At 28.8% G+C, this 13,886-nt stretch overlaps 3 protein-coding genes across 4 annotated transcripts; 1 reads left to right on the top strand and 2 right to left on the bottom strand.

Annotated features, from left to right (window-relative positions):
• Window positions 1-27: 27 nt before the first annotated feature.
• On the bottom strand, window positions 28-2,009 carry LOC116767068 (transcription initiation factor TFIID subunit 13). 2 transcript variants are annotated; one of them, XR_009752666.1, is made up of 6 exons: window positions 1,785-2,009; window positions 1,525-1,703; window positions 1,289-1,446; window positions 963-1,007; window positions 225-263; window positions 28-149 (listed from the first exon to the last, which is right to left on the bottom strand). XR_009752666.1 is itself a non-coding variant. In XM_061521445.1 (5 exons), exons 1-4 carry the CDS (start codon window positions 1,824-1,826, stop codon window positions 256-258), a joined length of 387 nt encoding a protein of 128 aa, XP_061377429.1. In that variant the 5' UTR covers window positions 1,827-2,008; the 3' UTR covers window positions 28-149; window positions 225-255. The 2 variants fall into 2 exon arrangements, 1 of the variants encoding a protein (XP_061377429.1); XM_061521445.1 differs by lacking the exon at window positions 963-1,007 and having other exon boundaries at window positions 1,785-2,008.
• Window positions 2,010-2,305: 296 nt separating this feature from the next.
• Window positions 2,306-3,850, top strand: LOC116766863 (RNA-binding motif protein, X-linked 2). Its single transcript, XM_032656997.2, has 5 exons — window positions 2,306-2,494; window positions 2,583-2,735; window positions 2,804-2,933; window positions 3,488-3,643; window positions 3,713-3,850. The coding sequence occupies exons 1-5, from the start codon at window positions 2,481-2,483 to the stop codon at window positions 3,815-3,817; spliced, it is 558 nt and encodes a 185-aa protein (XP_032512888.1). The 5' UTR covers window positions 2,306-2,480; the 3' UTR covers window positions 3,818-3,850.
• Window positions 3,840-5,731, bottom strand: LOC116766862 (inositol polyphosphate 1-phosphatase). Its single transcript, XM_032656996.2, has 4 exons — window positions 5,063-5,731; window positions 4,800-4,944; window positions 4,489-4,685; window positions 3,840-4,411 (listed from the first exon to the last, which is right to left on the bottom strand). The coding sequence occupies exons 1-4, from the start codon at window positions 5,502-5,504 to the stop codon at window positions 4,173-4,175; spliced, it is 1,023 nt and encodes a 340-aa protein (XP_032512887.2). The 5' UTR covers window positions 5,505-5,731; the 3' UTR covers window positions 3,840-4,172.
• Between the last annotated feature and the right edge of the window lie 8,155 nt (window positions 5,732-13,886).

Here is a 13,886-nt window from a genome sequence, read left to right as displayed (position 1 = left end):
ATGTTTTATTTTTATATTGAAAGAAAATTAAGTTAATATCATTAGTTTTATTGTACAAATACAGTCTTAAATGAGGTTTTTTTTTTGCTTGAGGATGTTTTTATTAAACGGAATGTCTCCTATACTTGATGGATTCCATAGAGAATGTCCTGTAATTTCCATATAATATATCAGATATACTATTTTTGAACAACTTTATTAGAATGGTTATTCGACATACTCACATTACCAGAACATTATCTCATGTGAAGCAATTTATTCACCTGAAAGTATTGAAAATAATATTATTCATCACATTTATATTTAAAAACGCATTAAATACATATAACTACTTGTGTTCAAACCCTTATATACACAAATAAACATACATTCCCATACATTACATTTTAATAGAAGAATTGTGCTACATTACATTGAATGATATTTCCCCTCAAATATTAATGAAAATGGAATACTAGAATTATGTTTGAATAAAAAATCTAGCAAAACATAAATATAGATGAAAATTCTAAATCATGTTCTGAATGTGTTAAGCTAAATATAACAAAAGATTTCATATACTCTATAACATTTAAAAATTACATGACACTGGCCAAGCAAACGCATTGCCATATAAAGAAATTAAAAAAAAAAGGTTCTAATTGCTTTATATTTATAACCTTTAGCCTTAATATATCTATAGTACTAAAAATTAAATAAGAATATTGAGTTAGGAATAATTGCTAAATTCTTTCCTTCAAATATTATATTGTGAATTATAGGATAATTGTAAAACAAAATTTTACACCCCAATAAGTTCCAAACAAATTTCAATATTTTGGGTCAAAATCATAAAATTAGTGAGTTACCACACTAACATATTTAACAGTTAGTAGCCGGTTTAAAAAACACAAAGCATAACATATCATAGCATATTGTGAGTGCAAATTGAAGCAATGTGTCAATATATTGGTGTTACTTGCATCAGTCTGAGAGCATCATGTCGATCAATCACTATTGTTGGTCTTCTACAAATTAAAAAATAATCAAACAATCGCGATAGGATGCATCCAAATGAGTGAATTGCTAAATTGATGATTGTAAAATAAATAGATGTTATACTTTCTTTCAATGACAATACATGCAAAAGAAATGTCTGCGGTTAAATAATTTGATTGTTTTAAATAATTTATTATGAAAATGCAAACACACATGTTCAAATATCTTTTATCCTTGAAATTAAATAGATCATTAATTATCAAAACATTTTTTTCATGTTATAAGAATCTTTCAAAAAACATTTACTTACCAACATATTTGACTTCATCAAAAGCCTTTCTAGCTTTCTTGAGCTCTTCATTCATAGTTAACAAATCCTTTACTCTTGCATATTTTCGAGGGTCTTTACGCACCAAAAATATTATATCTTCCACCTGAACCCTTCCTGGTCTACCAACTTCCATAGCTCTGAAGCATAAATTTTAATTGGAGTTGATCAATATGTCTCGAAAGGAAAAACTAGTCATTAGTATTTAAATTACTTACTTATGTGTAGTTTCTGTAATAAATTCAATGACAAGATCTTCTAAGAAATCGACGCTTTCTGTATATGGATTCTTATCATCGCCGAAACCGTACATCATACATCGCAGTTCTTTGCTGAAAAGTCTTTTCCTACCAGATGCTGTAGCACCCAATTGTTGTTCTGCTTCTTCGTCATCAAACTGTAATATTTTTATGAGAATTATTATAGAATAAAAGGATTCAGGTTTTCAAAAGAGAAAAGAAAAATAGAAGCAAATAACTTGATCAAATTGATCTGCAGTATCAGAAGACGGAGTTGCCATTTTACTATATAATTTATGATTCCAGAAGACTAATCTTCAGAAGTGGATATGCTTTCATGATATTTGGTTCAATAGTGTATTTACTTGTTGGTTTGAGTTACAAAAATGCTAACTGAATAGTTAGTAAACTTAATAGCTTAGTATCTTTATATACCGAGTCAGCTGTCAGTCAATGTCAAAACTCAAAAGTACTGCTACTTTTTGTTTTTTTTTTTTTGTAAATGTTTGTACGGCTCTGGATACGAGTCCTTTTTAGCCTAATTACTGCTACTATGACTGTGGGTGGACATCATTTAAATATTAAAATGTTACTAGAAATGTAAGAACCACTAAAAAACTCTATGAAAACAATGTGCAAAACCCCAAACATTTCGGATATATTTATTTTATTAAAAAATTATAATTTAAATTATGATACTCAATATAATTAAATACGAAGTTATTATTAATTAGACTGGCTACATATAGTTTTTGAATAAAATAATCATTTCAATGTCAGGAGGTTAGTTTATATTCTATACTTTGGTTTTAACTTTTAACGACATGGTCTTTACACTTAAACAATATTTACATTATAGTTTAAGAGGTGTGCCGGTGTCTACTGTCTAGTTTAAAACCAATACATTATGAATATATTTTAGATATCAAGCAAAGATGAATCCTATGACGTTAGTAATATTATACACAATTGTTCAACATAATATATAGACCCTTCTAAATATTTTCATAAACTAATTCAATATTATATTTTTCTAGCAATGTGAAGAATGTTTTAAAATTAAGTGAACGTGAATTAACCGGGAATTCTAAGAGTTCTTGGCATGATCAATACAAAGATAGTGCCTGGATTTTTGTTGGTGGTCTCCCTTACGATTTAACTGAGGGGGATGTTATATGTGTCTTTTCTCAGTGAGTGTTATTTTAGATCTTATTTATAATATAAAAGGGAAAGCCTAAATTCATAATTCTATTTGCAGATATGGGGAGATTGTAAACATAAATTTAGTTAGAGACAAAGATACTGGAAGATCAAAAGGTTTTGCATTCATATGCTATGAAGACCAACGGTCAACAATACTTGCTGTTGACAATTTAAATAGTATAAAGGTATGTATAGATAACTATCTATCACGACCAATAATCAATGAAAACAACTGGTTTCCTTGATTATTATTTATCTTATCATCATCATCAGCTGTATTGAGTCCATGGACCTCTCCCGTAGTATGCCATTAGCCTTTTTTCAATTTTTCCCGTCAACCATAAACATATCATTGTCCCATTTTGCTTAAAGGTATAAACCGCCGTTGTGTCTTTTCCACATATGGCCTACCTACTGCTTAATTAGCACCACTCCATACAATACTCTCCTTGTAGTTAAGTGACTTAAAACTGATGGATATGTTTCTAAAAAAAAATTTTTTTTTTATCTTCAACATTTCTTAAACATGAAGACAATTATCTGAATATTCTAATGGTGGTTTGAAATGTAATAACAATTTTTCTTTTTATTTGTAACATTCCAAAATATAGAAATCAGAAACCAATTCAATAGAAATGTTCCACTATTTGCAACTATAATTTCTTCTACTGCCAATGAAATTTCCTTCTATATTTAAATTTTAAAGCTAGTAATTTATTAACAGCTTTTTATTAACAAGATTTTAGGCAGAACAATCCGGGTTGATCATTGTGAGCAGTATCGAGCACCAAATGCAGATATGAGTAAAATTGATGAAGTAACAGCTGCTATAAGAACTGAAGGGTGCGCCCCAGCTCTATTGCCTCAGCCTGTACCTGAAGTGCCTGTTAAAACGGTAATTTACATTGAAAACATTGTGACATTAAAGGAGTAAATTTACATTAACATATCTTTCTTTTTAAAGGAAAAAGAGCATAAAGAAAAAAAGAAGAAGCACAAAGAAAAAAAGAGCAAAAAGAAAAAGAAGAAAAGAAGTAAATCCAATTCTGATTCTAGTGATAGTGATTAATATAAGAAAAAATAAATGAATGTAGATAATAAACATTTTATTATTTATTTTCAACAACACAGACATCTTCAAGAAACACTACAATAAATTAAATATAAAGTCATTAATATAAATGAGATCATGTTTAGATATAAATCTATGCAATTTGAAATGCATTAAAAATTAAATCTAAAATACTTTATATATTCTCATAAATTTAATTAAATACACGTCACATTATCTTAACATTACAATACTGCAATATTTTTTATCCTTATATAAATTTTATAAAAATGTCAATGGTTATTTCCACTGGGAATACAATGAGGCATGCTACAGTTGACACTTAGAAGAAATATATGAAAAATTTAAAATATTAGAGTGAATTTAGTATAGTTTTGATTTCTTCCAAAACGGAGTTATTATCGTAAGCTATAATTCCGTCTTTGTTACAATATTCATATGCATTGAGATCCTTTTGATTGTTGTATGTCAGTGGCGTATAGTCGCTGTAGTTCAATACATTTCCACCTTTAGCTAGTAATATGGCATGAGGGGCGCATGTATCCCAAAGAAAAGTAGTCCCCTGAGAAACTATGTACGCTGAAGCTTCACCTGTAAGATTTTTTTCTTTAGAGGGTTTCTATAAGTTAGGTGAGACTAGAGTTTAGGGAAATATTGGTTAATATTACCTGTAGCTACTTTTAAGAGCTTATGACCTGCGCCAGGAACAGATTTCACTTCCCATCCAAGACTTTTAAATTTCTCAACAATTTCTGGTTTTTCAGCACTACTCATCAGAATTACTTTGTTTGTACTGACATTACTTTCATGAGACCATTTACATTTGTCCGCATAATTGAGTCCCCATATTATACGGCCTTTACCCCTGAAAAATGTATAAAGGATTACACTTATATAAAAATATATTATAGTAGATTATAAATTGTACAAGTACAAAGTTTGATTAATAAGACCTAACAAAATTAAATTTAAAATGTACTTGTCGTAGAACGGCTGGTTAATAACTCCCAGAATTGGTTTGCCAGAAGACCGTAAGTAAGCTCCAATCAAAACTGTGACACAAGGTAACCCATGTCCAGGTTTGGCTTCACCCTGAATACCAGCAATAAACTCAGCAGTACCATCTTGAAAATTAGATATTTAGATTAAAATTCTAATATGTTATGAAAGAAGAACAATTGACTACAAGCTTATTACTCTTAGTTATGTTTAATACATAAAAATTGTTACAAATATAAATACCTATAGGATCAATCCAAATCCCTACCTCCGCAGGATCTATAACTGGAAGATTTGATGGCAATTGAGGCAAGTTCTGACTGACATCTTTATGGGCAGCTTCAGCCATATTAAGAGCTATAGCCTGCGGTAATATGGCACTAAGCAGTTCAGCCGTCTTCTTTACATTATTTTGCAGACTGATCTTAACGCCATTTATTTCCGTACACTCTTCACCTCTCACATGATCAACTAATTGAGGGAAGTGAGCAGTGATAAGAGCTTTTGCTGTTTCCTGAGCCAGAACATCAGCAATGGTTTTGTAATCTTTATCGAAGCGTTTATTTGCTTCTGTTTCAGATTTTTCAGTCACAAGAAGCGTCTCTGATCCAGATGTAGTGCAAGATCTTGCTATGGAAGCAGCTTTTTCTGAGGCGTGAATAAGCACCTCCACTACATTAGCCATGGCAGCAGTACACTGGCAGCACGTAGTATAATGTTTACACTGGATGTATATTTTGTTAAATTCACAAATGCTGTTATCCCTATGGCTTTTACAGCGTTAGCAGAAAAGAATTATATTAAATAGTCACATATTCTGTATTATTCTGATAAGTCATAAAATAATAGGTACTACTATTTCAGTAGTATAAAATAAATCCTATTATGGCCTATCGGTTGTCAATTTGGAATTTAAAACTGACGTTTTATCGAGTTCGGAAAATAAGTTTATTCTGAAAAGTAAGTATGTATGTCATTAAAGATTAACTGATTATTTATTAATCTACTATAATTAAAATAGGAATGCAACCAAAAAAAAATTAAAATTAATATATTATGAAAGTAATTTAAATCGTTTCAATCAATAAATATATTAAAAAACATCAAGACTATAAAAATAAAGAAATAAATTAAGCATTAACATTTATAATATTTTGTTCATAAGCTAGCATTGGCCAATGAACCAACATACATTTTGTCTTGATATGCAAATGTTTATATTTAAAATTGTTTATTTTGTCATATATTTACTACAACAATAATACTTGACATAGTCCATATGAACAATGGATTTTGTTTATGAATTACTTTTAAAATTGAACTTGCATGATTCGGGGAAGATATTTTGAAGTGTTTATTGCAAAAATTTGTTTGTTTGTTTCTATAAAACTTTGATTGATCTGCTTTGATTTTTTATTTTAGGATAAATATTAATTTGAAATATAAAGTATGGAGTAGTACTTATGTAGAGAAAGTATATTCGCGATATTCTTGATTTTAAATTTTTTATCAAGTTGACGAAGATAAAACGAAGTACTTAGACAGACTTCAAATAAAGAAGTACATAGTATGAAATAAGAGTAGGTGGGTACGGTTCCACTTTAATCGATGATGAGTTTGAAAGTATGTTTGATGGAAGTCACTCGATGATAATGTTGCAAAAGCAAATCAATGGCAATTTGTGGAAATTTCAATGTTGACATTTCGTAGACAAAGTTTTAAAGATAAACGCAATTATTTCTGTTCCTATTTAAATTTTATCCATAAGACTTATAAATACTTATATCTCCTAGTCTTCATAGTTTATAATATTTAATTATATTGCTCTATATTTTATTAAATCCTATTTTTTACTTATTAAATTTCAAACACTAAATGAATTCTTCTCGTTGCTGAAATGGTATTAAAGAATTAAAAAAAGTCGGGAAACGAATAGTTTTTTCTTAATTCAAATAATATTACGCAAAAGTTATGGAAAAATAATTTGGCTGGAAATGACAAGGACATTTGATCCTTTTTCTAAATTGCTTTCAATGATAAATTATTTACCTTGAAATGAAATTTTGAGATTTTTCCTTTTACTTTACGCCTTAATATTCTAGGTATTTGTGAATCTGAAAATGGTTAGGTGAGTTAAGTTTATTAGCTTTACGATATGAAGCAATTTAAGAATTGTTTCCTTTAATATTTTGAGACATTATATCAAAATATTTACTCATATTTGTTTCCATATTCAGCAAAAATTTCACGAATCTATTACTTCCGTCTGGAACAGTATCTATTACTTCCTTCTTGATCAGAATACTTGAAAAAAAAAAGAATTTTAGTTAGTTTTACGAGATACGGAAATCTACAAGAAACTACAGTTCTAGAATACAAAGTAATATAATCAATTTTTGTTTCATTCTATCACCTCAAATTTTCTCCCTTATCTATCGCATGTAACGTTACAGTCGACCCCTAACTTCGCTAGGCTCGCATCTGCCGACCGTGTATGATTTATATTCACACTTTTTTGTGCAATTAAACTTGATTTTATGCATTTAAATTTGTGCATTAAACATACAACTTGCTCACTTTTTGAATTACGTTTATCATCTAAAAGATAATATTTAATATGCGTTAATACTTTCAGATATAGATTGATATTAAAATGGATATTTCTCGATCTTTTTTCTTTATTGTTTTCCCTTTACTTACAAAAATACAATTTGCACAAAATGAAATTGAATCACTATATGCTACAGCGTATAACATTTCTGAAATCTTTATTTGAATATCTACAATTTAGAACAACGTTACATTTGAGTCAGGGTTACATAAAACCAAAGTACACTTTTTATAATCGATTTGCCTTCTCATTTTAAGTCTTTAGGTGACATTGTACTATTTCAGATATAAGCTAATCATTCTCATATTTAATTAGTACTGTTTTTCTGTCAAAGTAAAGGTAACTTTATCATAAATAGTTAAATTCGTTGGGGATAAATAATTTAGTTTTAATTTTATGGCAAAAGGAATTGTAATAAAAAATATATATATTATTGTATTCGTAAATAACTAATTCCAGGAAAATCTTTTTTTTCCGGATAAACTCAACTTACTATTAGGAATATCTTGAACAATGTGTTATGCTGACATTATATGTTCTTTTGCGGCTTTTCTCAGTAGATCCGAGTCCTATTTGCTTGATTTGCTACATCAATATATAATTTTAATAAAATTAACAAAAGTGATCTTCTTCTCCTTTCTACTAAAATATCATTGTTCCTAGAATTTTGTCTTAAATTCCAACAGTACTAAGAGGAGAGCAGATTTGACTTGTAACATGTGTTAGTACTTTTAGGAACATACGAAACTATATTTGAGGCACGAATAAAATATGGGGTCGCTATCAGCCCGAAGATCCACAGATTAACAAAGATATAGTTATGTATTATATAATTTATATAGACCAACGTTTATAATAAATATAAAAAGAACAAAAGTTTGAATTTATTGTTCTGACAGTTCGTTTAGCAATCCGATGAGAGTTTTTTTTAATAGTTAAATACTAATAGTTAAATACTTGTATCAGATAAGAAACCAGATTCTTGTTTATTTCTATTAGTATTTGATCTAATCTTATATATCAATTCACGTTTAAGTTGTGTTAGATGTCAAGGGCAACGGCTTTCTGTAAGTCATTGATACGGCAAAAAACTACTAAACTGTGAGAAGGCACATTATAATAAATTATTATTGAGGACGAAATAAAACATTAATATTTAATTTAGATATTATTAATGGAAATCAAAATTAGATTGAAAGTATTAATGATTATTTTTTATGTGGTTTGTAGAGTGAAAGTAACATATAAATTTGTTATAATTAGAAAGGTTTAAATAGTACTAACTTAAAGTGGGTTTGCTTTGGAATTATGTCACAATATTATTGATAGACTTATTGTCCAGTAATTGTTATATAATTGGTACAAGAGAGTTATTACACAGTATAATTAATTTATATTGTGTAAAATATAGTTTAGTAGAGTAAGTGTTTGTTACTATAAAGTATCAATTATATTATAAACGGAGAGATAGCACAAATGAAAGGTCATAATGAAATATTCTTACCACGGAAGCTGTGTCTTATTTACTAATCACTATTATCTATTAACTACAGTTCGTTGAAATAAACCAATATATATATATATATATATGTGTGTGTGTGTTTCAAATAAATTAATCGATCAAGGGAAATATAAAAAAGAGAAAATTTTATGATAGCAAAAAAAATAATAGCTTGAATTGTCTGAATCTGATTCACAATTAGTGTTCGAACGTGATGATTGACTGTAATTTTCAAATTAAAAGGATAATTTTTTTTTCAAGTTTAAATTCTTGTTTAATATTACTTTAAATAACTAGGATTTTTTTTTTGTCTTTCGAGTGTTACCAGTCATTAATTCATTACGGAAGTTATATTATCTTTGAAAATTTGTTTTGCTAGTGTAAATACGGAATAAAATAAAAATTTTTAACCATGATATCGAAGGTGAGCATGATAAAAATGTATGACATCGCAACTATTTTATAAGTAAATAATATAAATTCTTTCCACACAAAAATGTTAAAGGAATTAACGTCATATTTACTCGTATTTATCTACGTAGTATAAAATCGAGTATTATGTACGTTGTTGCATGAAAGAAACAACATATTTCTTATTTTTTTCAAATCTAAAAGAAAGAATTCTTAGGTAATTTTAAATTACAAAGGAAAGTCGTGTTAGTTATATTATTTATACCTCTGTACCGATTTAGCTGAAAATTTATAGGGAGGTAGATTACAACCAGGAGACGGACATTGGGTACTTTTTATCCCATTACTTAATTTAGTAAAATCCAGAATCTGCTTATTTACTGCAGCTCAGGTGGATCAAAGTTGGCTGGTTCAGTTATACAATTCTAATTCTAAAGTTGACCCAAGACGAAAACGCGGGCAAAACTAATTTCAATATAGAATTTTAAACTATTTTCCCCTTTATCTGTGATATATGCTAGGTCTATTCCTGTAATAAAATTTTATAATCAGTGTGATGGAATATATGTACCTATGAAGTAGCTAAACTTTACAAAAGTAATTTTATGCGTCTCTACTCGCTTGTATTGCAATAAAATGTAATTACAGAATGCTGATAACCGAAATATGCACGCTCTACATGACTGCTTAGATACCGTGAAATAGAAAATGTTTGATACAGACACTTTATATGCCATCCGGTCATTTTTTGGTTTTGGGATTTAAGCAATTTATCGAAAACTTTTAATTATACACCTTAGTCACAGCCTTATTTAAGTCCATAACGAGTGTGACTTACGACATGTGACAATTGTAACCCACGTATCGTTATGTCAACAGTTCTCTCTGTACAAACATACTCTGTGCATATGTACACAAAATGTTCTTTAAAAAAGCATATCTAAAACATTTTCAGCTCCTTTCTTTTTATAAGTATAATTTTACTCAATGCTACATAAGGCTTTAAATAAATTCCGTCTGTAAGATAATTTAGTCCCAGTTTTTGCCGGATACAGTATTCACCTTGGCCGAGAACTTGTGCCTTCAGCTTATTATATAATGAAGTTGTTTTTGTTCAACAGGTTAAATTCTGAATGAGTTTCATAAAAAATATCTGAAAATATGTAGGGTAACCACAAAGACTGAACTACTTTACCCCAAAAAATACGAAATTGAGTATGTAGAATACATTCGTATAAATGCTAATAAGAAGAATTCAAGCATAGATACTATCAAGAATAATTGAAGTCTCAAATCTTATCTTTTATTTATGATCTTCAATAGAGCAAAATGTGCATAGTTATTTCTGTCAATGTCACGTAAATTTGAAAAGACACGAACGTCGAATTAATAATTATAGTAATGATTTGCATAAATGACTACTGCCAGTACACAGAATAAATATGGGAGGAAATTATGTTCTTTGTTCTTTGTTTTACGTATTTTATTGGGAGAATTAATTTATGGGATTTTCTACCACGTTTAGGAAGAAATATCTCTCAGAAATGTCTTTCATAAAGTCCTCAAATACTTGTGGAAATATTATATTTATATTTTATTTTATATAAACTCACCAAAGCCCTCAATTTTAGCTCATTAAACGTCTCTTCAGTTCTAAATATTCACCTACAAATATTGGATTCAAAAATCATTAAGAAGAAATATACAAATATGATTTAAATAACATTATACTTAATTAAAACTTAAATGTTTTGCGCTAAAAACCGGAAAAGGTAAAAACACCTTTACTAATTAATTTCACCCCGGCCTATTATTCATTAAGCCTCGAAGGTCTTCATTGTCTCTTATAATATAACATATCTAATACTAGGGAAATAATCATTTTAAGAATTTAAAGAACATTTACTCCTTGTTAAAAATGAAGTATTTATTTCAAGGCGATTACCAAAAGCCTAAACAACGATCATGTTTAGTTGGGATCCGGTATAAAGCTTTTCAGTCAAAGCTATAATCTTACGATGTAATTATATACAATCAGGTACCCAACTTTTTTTCGGTGGAATATTCAAATCGTTGGAGTGGTGGAATATTAAAAAACATTTGTCTGTGTCCTTTAATGTTGGCGTTCCCTAAATTTTCGAGGTTTTTTCTATACTGATTCAATAATTTCGGGTCAAAATAAAAGACCATAGGATAGATTTGGTATCTCAAATTTAAATCTTAGACTAAGTTTCTAAATGGGAAAGACAGTATTTTTTTTAGTTTAACCCTTCGAAGACGCATATTTATATATTTTTTCCAAAAACGCAAGATACAATATAACTTTGATTTCTAGCTATATTTCTAGTAAGGTCTGTAAGAGAAATTGCATCCCTTGGCTCGTCAAACCAGAAGTGGTTTTAATTTAGAAGTCATTTGGTAGTTTACAAAATCAGAACATTTGCTCTTACTGTATAAAACAAAAAAAATCTCCTACAAAAAGTACGTCAACGGATCACATAATGAAACAGAGGCTAGTGAAAGCTTTTTTAAATTGATTCCATACAAGTTCGGGCTATGTGAAATATGATTATGATCTTACCTGTAGACGAAAACCTTAAGAATATAAATATATGTATGGTTTTTGACCTTTTATCGTCTCTGTATTGGATATTTTTCTAAATAAATTTTAAAAATAGTACAGCAGAGACGATTTTACTCTCTTCTCTCTAGACGTCTCTCCCTCATACTTTGGATGGACTACATTCTAAAATGAATATGTGCGCAACAGTTATTTCGCGATATAAAAATATGTTCCTCTTGTGAAAATCCTTGACTGGGAGAAGATACGGCCTTTTAAAATTTAGTTGTACACATATCTTACCATTAATGTGTAAGGCTAAAATAAAATTAACATTGAGCGAAAGAATTTATGGTTGAATTTTAATTCTAAAAGAAGATTTACGTGAAGAAGTCATCGACGCAAGTAACAGCTGCACTTGCCGATATTCCTTATCGTTTAGTGACTGACATTGTTTAAGTTTTGTTATCATATATTTGCTGAAGGTTTACCGTTTTTATTTTTTAATTATGGTCTCATCCTATCTTACATGTACCAGATAACCTTAGCAACAAATTGTGTGCAATAAAACAATCATGCAGGTATATTTGTTGCCAGGCCAAACATCAAAATAAGATTAAGTAATATTTATGTTATTATTTGGATGATCTCATGATATATATTGATAGTTCTCTGATTTTCGGGAAAACCCCCCCTAGTAGTTTAAAGATTTATAATATGCATATGGGCAGTGAAACCTTCTATATTTAAAGAGGCAAATATATATACATACTAGTAATTAGTATTTGGGATGTTGTGATATAAAAAGTTCAGAAATAACACATTAAAATCAACCAATCAAAGTTAATTGTATGATAAATCATTTTACGATAGTTTCATTTTTTTGACGTACATGACTTGATCTCTGTAGAACTAAATTTTGTTATTGTTTTTCAAATAAAAATTTACCTTCAAATTATGTTTTATGAGTTTATTGTTTCGTTTAAATATTATTTTAGCTGAAGAAACATGTTGTAAATGAATTGAGAGTTTCCGAGTCGACAAAATACAGGACGTTGATGTTCAGAGACATATAATTTTCATGTATGTATTTTTACAAATATATTCCGGTAGGCCCATAGGTGTATCGTCACATTCAAAAGCTGTATGAAATTAAACTTAAACATTTTTCCAAATTCTTAAAGAAGAAAATATAGAAGAAATAAAGCAACTGACTTTCAATATACCTACAGTTGCAGGTTCGAATCAAATTTAATTGAAATTTTATATACAAAAAAATAATCTCCCCTCTCTATATTTCCTCTATGGATAAATTTGACATGAATATTTTTTTGTTAATGCATCAGTGAAAATATATAAAACTTTTCTGTTGCATTTTTCTTTATTTTGCAACTGCATCAGATGTAAATGCTGTTGAAATATTACACTTAAAGGAATTTGTAATTACTAGATTATTAAAAGAAACGCGACAAGAACTGTTTTATACTTTCAAAATTGTATCAGTAGTGGATCACCAATGACATCTTGTAGTTCTGCGATATCTAATCTGCTATTAGGTACTTGCGATTTGCTTGAATTTGAGGAATTCGGATTAAAATATATGAAAATGTGTATGTTTGATTTATCTTCTTCAGTTGCTTAATTTTCAGTTGCCACGGGTAAGTAAATCTATTACCTGTCTAGTGATAACTTTACTGTACCGAGTTCGTACGAGATTATTGATGAGGATTATGACATTACAGTTATAAATTATTGGATACATGATGTGAACATAATAAGCGTGTAAGCGTTTAACGGCTAAACTATACGTCATATTTTAATTAAATTAAAATTTTCTAGGAAGGTTTACGACGTTATTTATTATAAAATATATATTTATTTTTATTTTATTTTATTTTGTAGTACACATTTGTTGCGGTGTACACCCTGTATATGCTATTGTGACGTCATCATTGTACGTATATAAATATAAAAAATAATGTTA

Source organism: Danaus plexippus, chromosome 10 (assembly GCF_018135715.1).
Source record: "Danaus plexippus chromosome 10, MEX_DaPlex, whole genome shotgun sequence".
NCBI lineage: Eukaryota > Metazoa > Arthropoda > Insecta > Lepidoptera > Nymphalidae > Danaus > Danaus plexippus.
This window is presented reverse-complemented; position numbering and strand designations above follow the sequence as displayed.

Bases quoted from the DNA above. Each gene is read 5' to 3' on its own strand.
- LOC116767068 (XM_061521445.1), bottom strand. From the start codon at position 1,826: ATGGCAACTCCGTCTTCTGATACTGCAGATCAATTTGATCAA. The intron at 1,704-1,784 runs GTTATTTGCTTC...AAAATATTACAG, and splicing joins CTGCAGATCAATTTGATCAA to TTTGATGACGAAGAAGCAGA. The intron at 1,447-1,524 runs GTAAGTAATTTA...TTTATGCTTCAG, and splicing joins ATTACAGAAACTACACATAA to AGCTATGGAAGTTGGTAGAC.
- LOC116766863 (XM_032656997.2), top strand. The intron at 2,934-3,487 runs GTATGTATAGAT...TTTATTAACAAG, and splicing joins ACAATTTAAATAGTATAAAG to ATTTTAGGCAGAACAATCCG. The intron at 3,644-3,712 runs GTAATTTACATT...TTCTTTTTAAAG, and splicing joins CTGAAGTGCCTGTTAAAACG to GAAAAAGAGCATAAAGAAAA.
- LOC116766862 (XM_032656996.2), bottom strand. From the start codon at position 5,504: ATGGCTAATGTAGTGGAGGTGCTTATTCACGCCTCAGAAAAAGCTGCT. The intron at 4,686-4,799 runs GTACATTTTAAA...TACATTTTTCAG, and splicing joins AACCAGCCGTTCTACGACAA to GGGTAAAGGCCGTATAATAT. The intron at 4,412-4,488 runs GTAATATTAACC...AAAATCTTACAG, and splicing joins GCTCTTAAAAGTAGCTACAG to GTGAAGCTTCAGCGTACATA.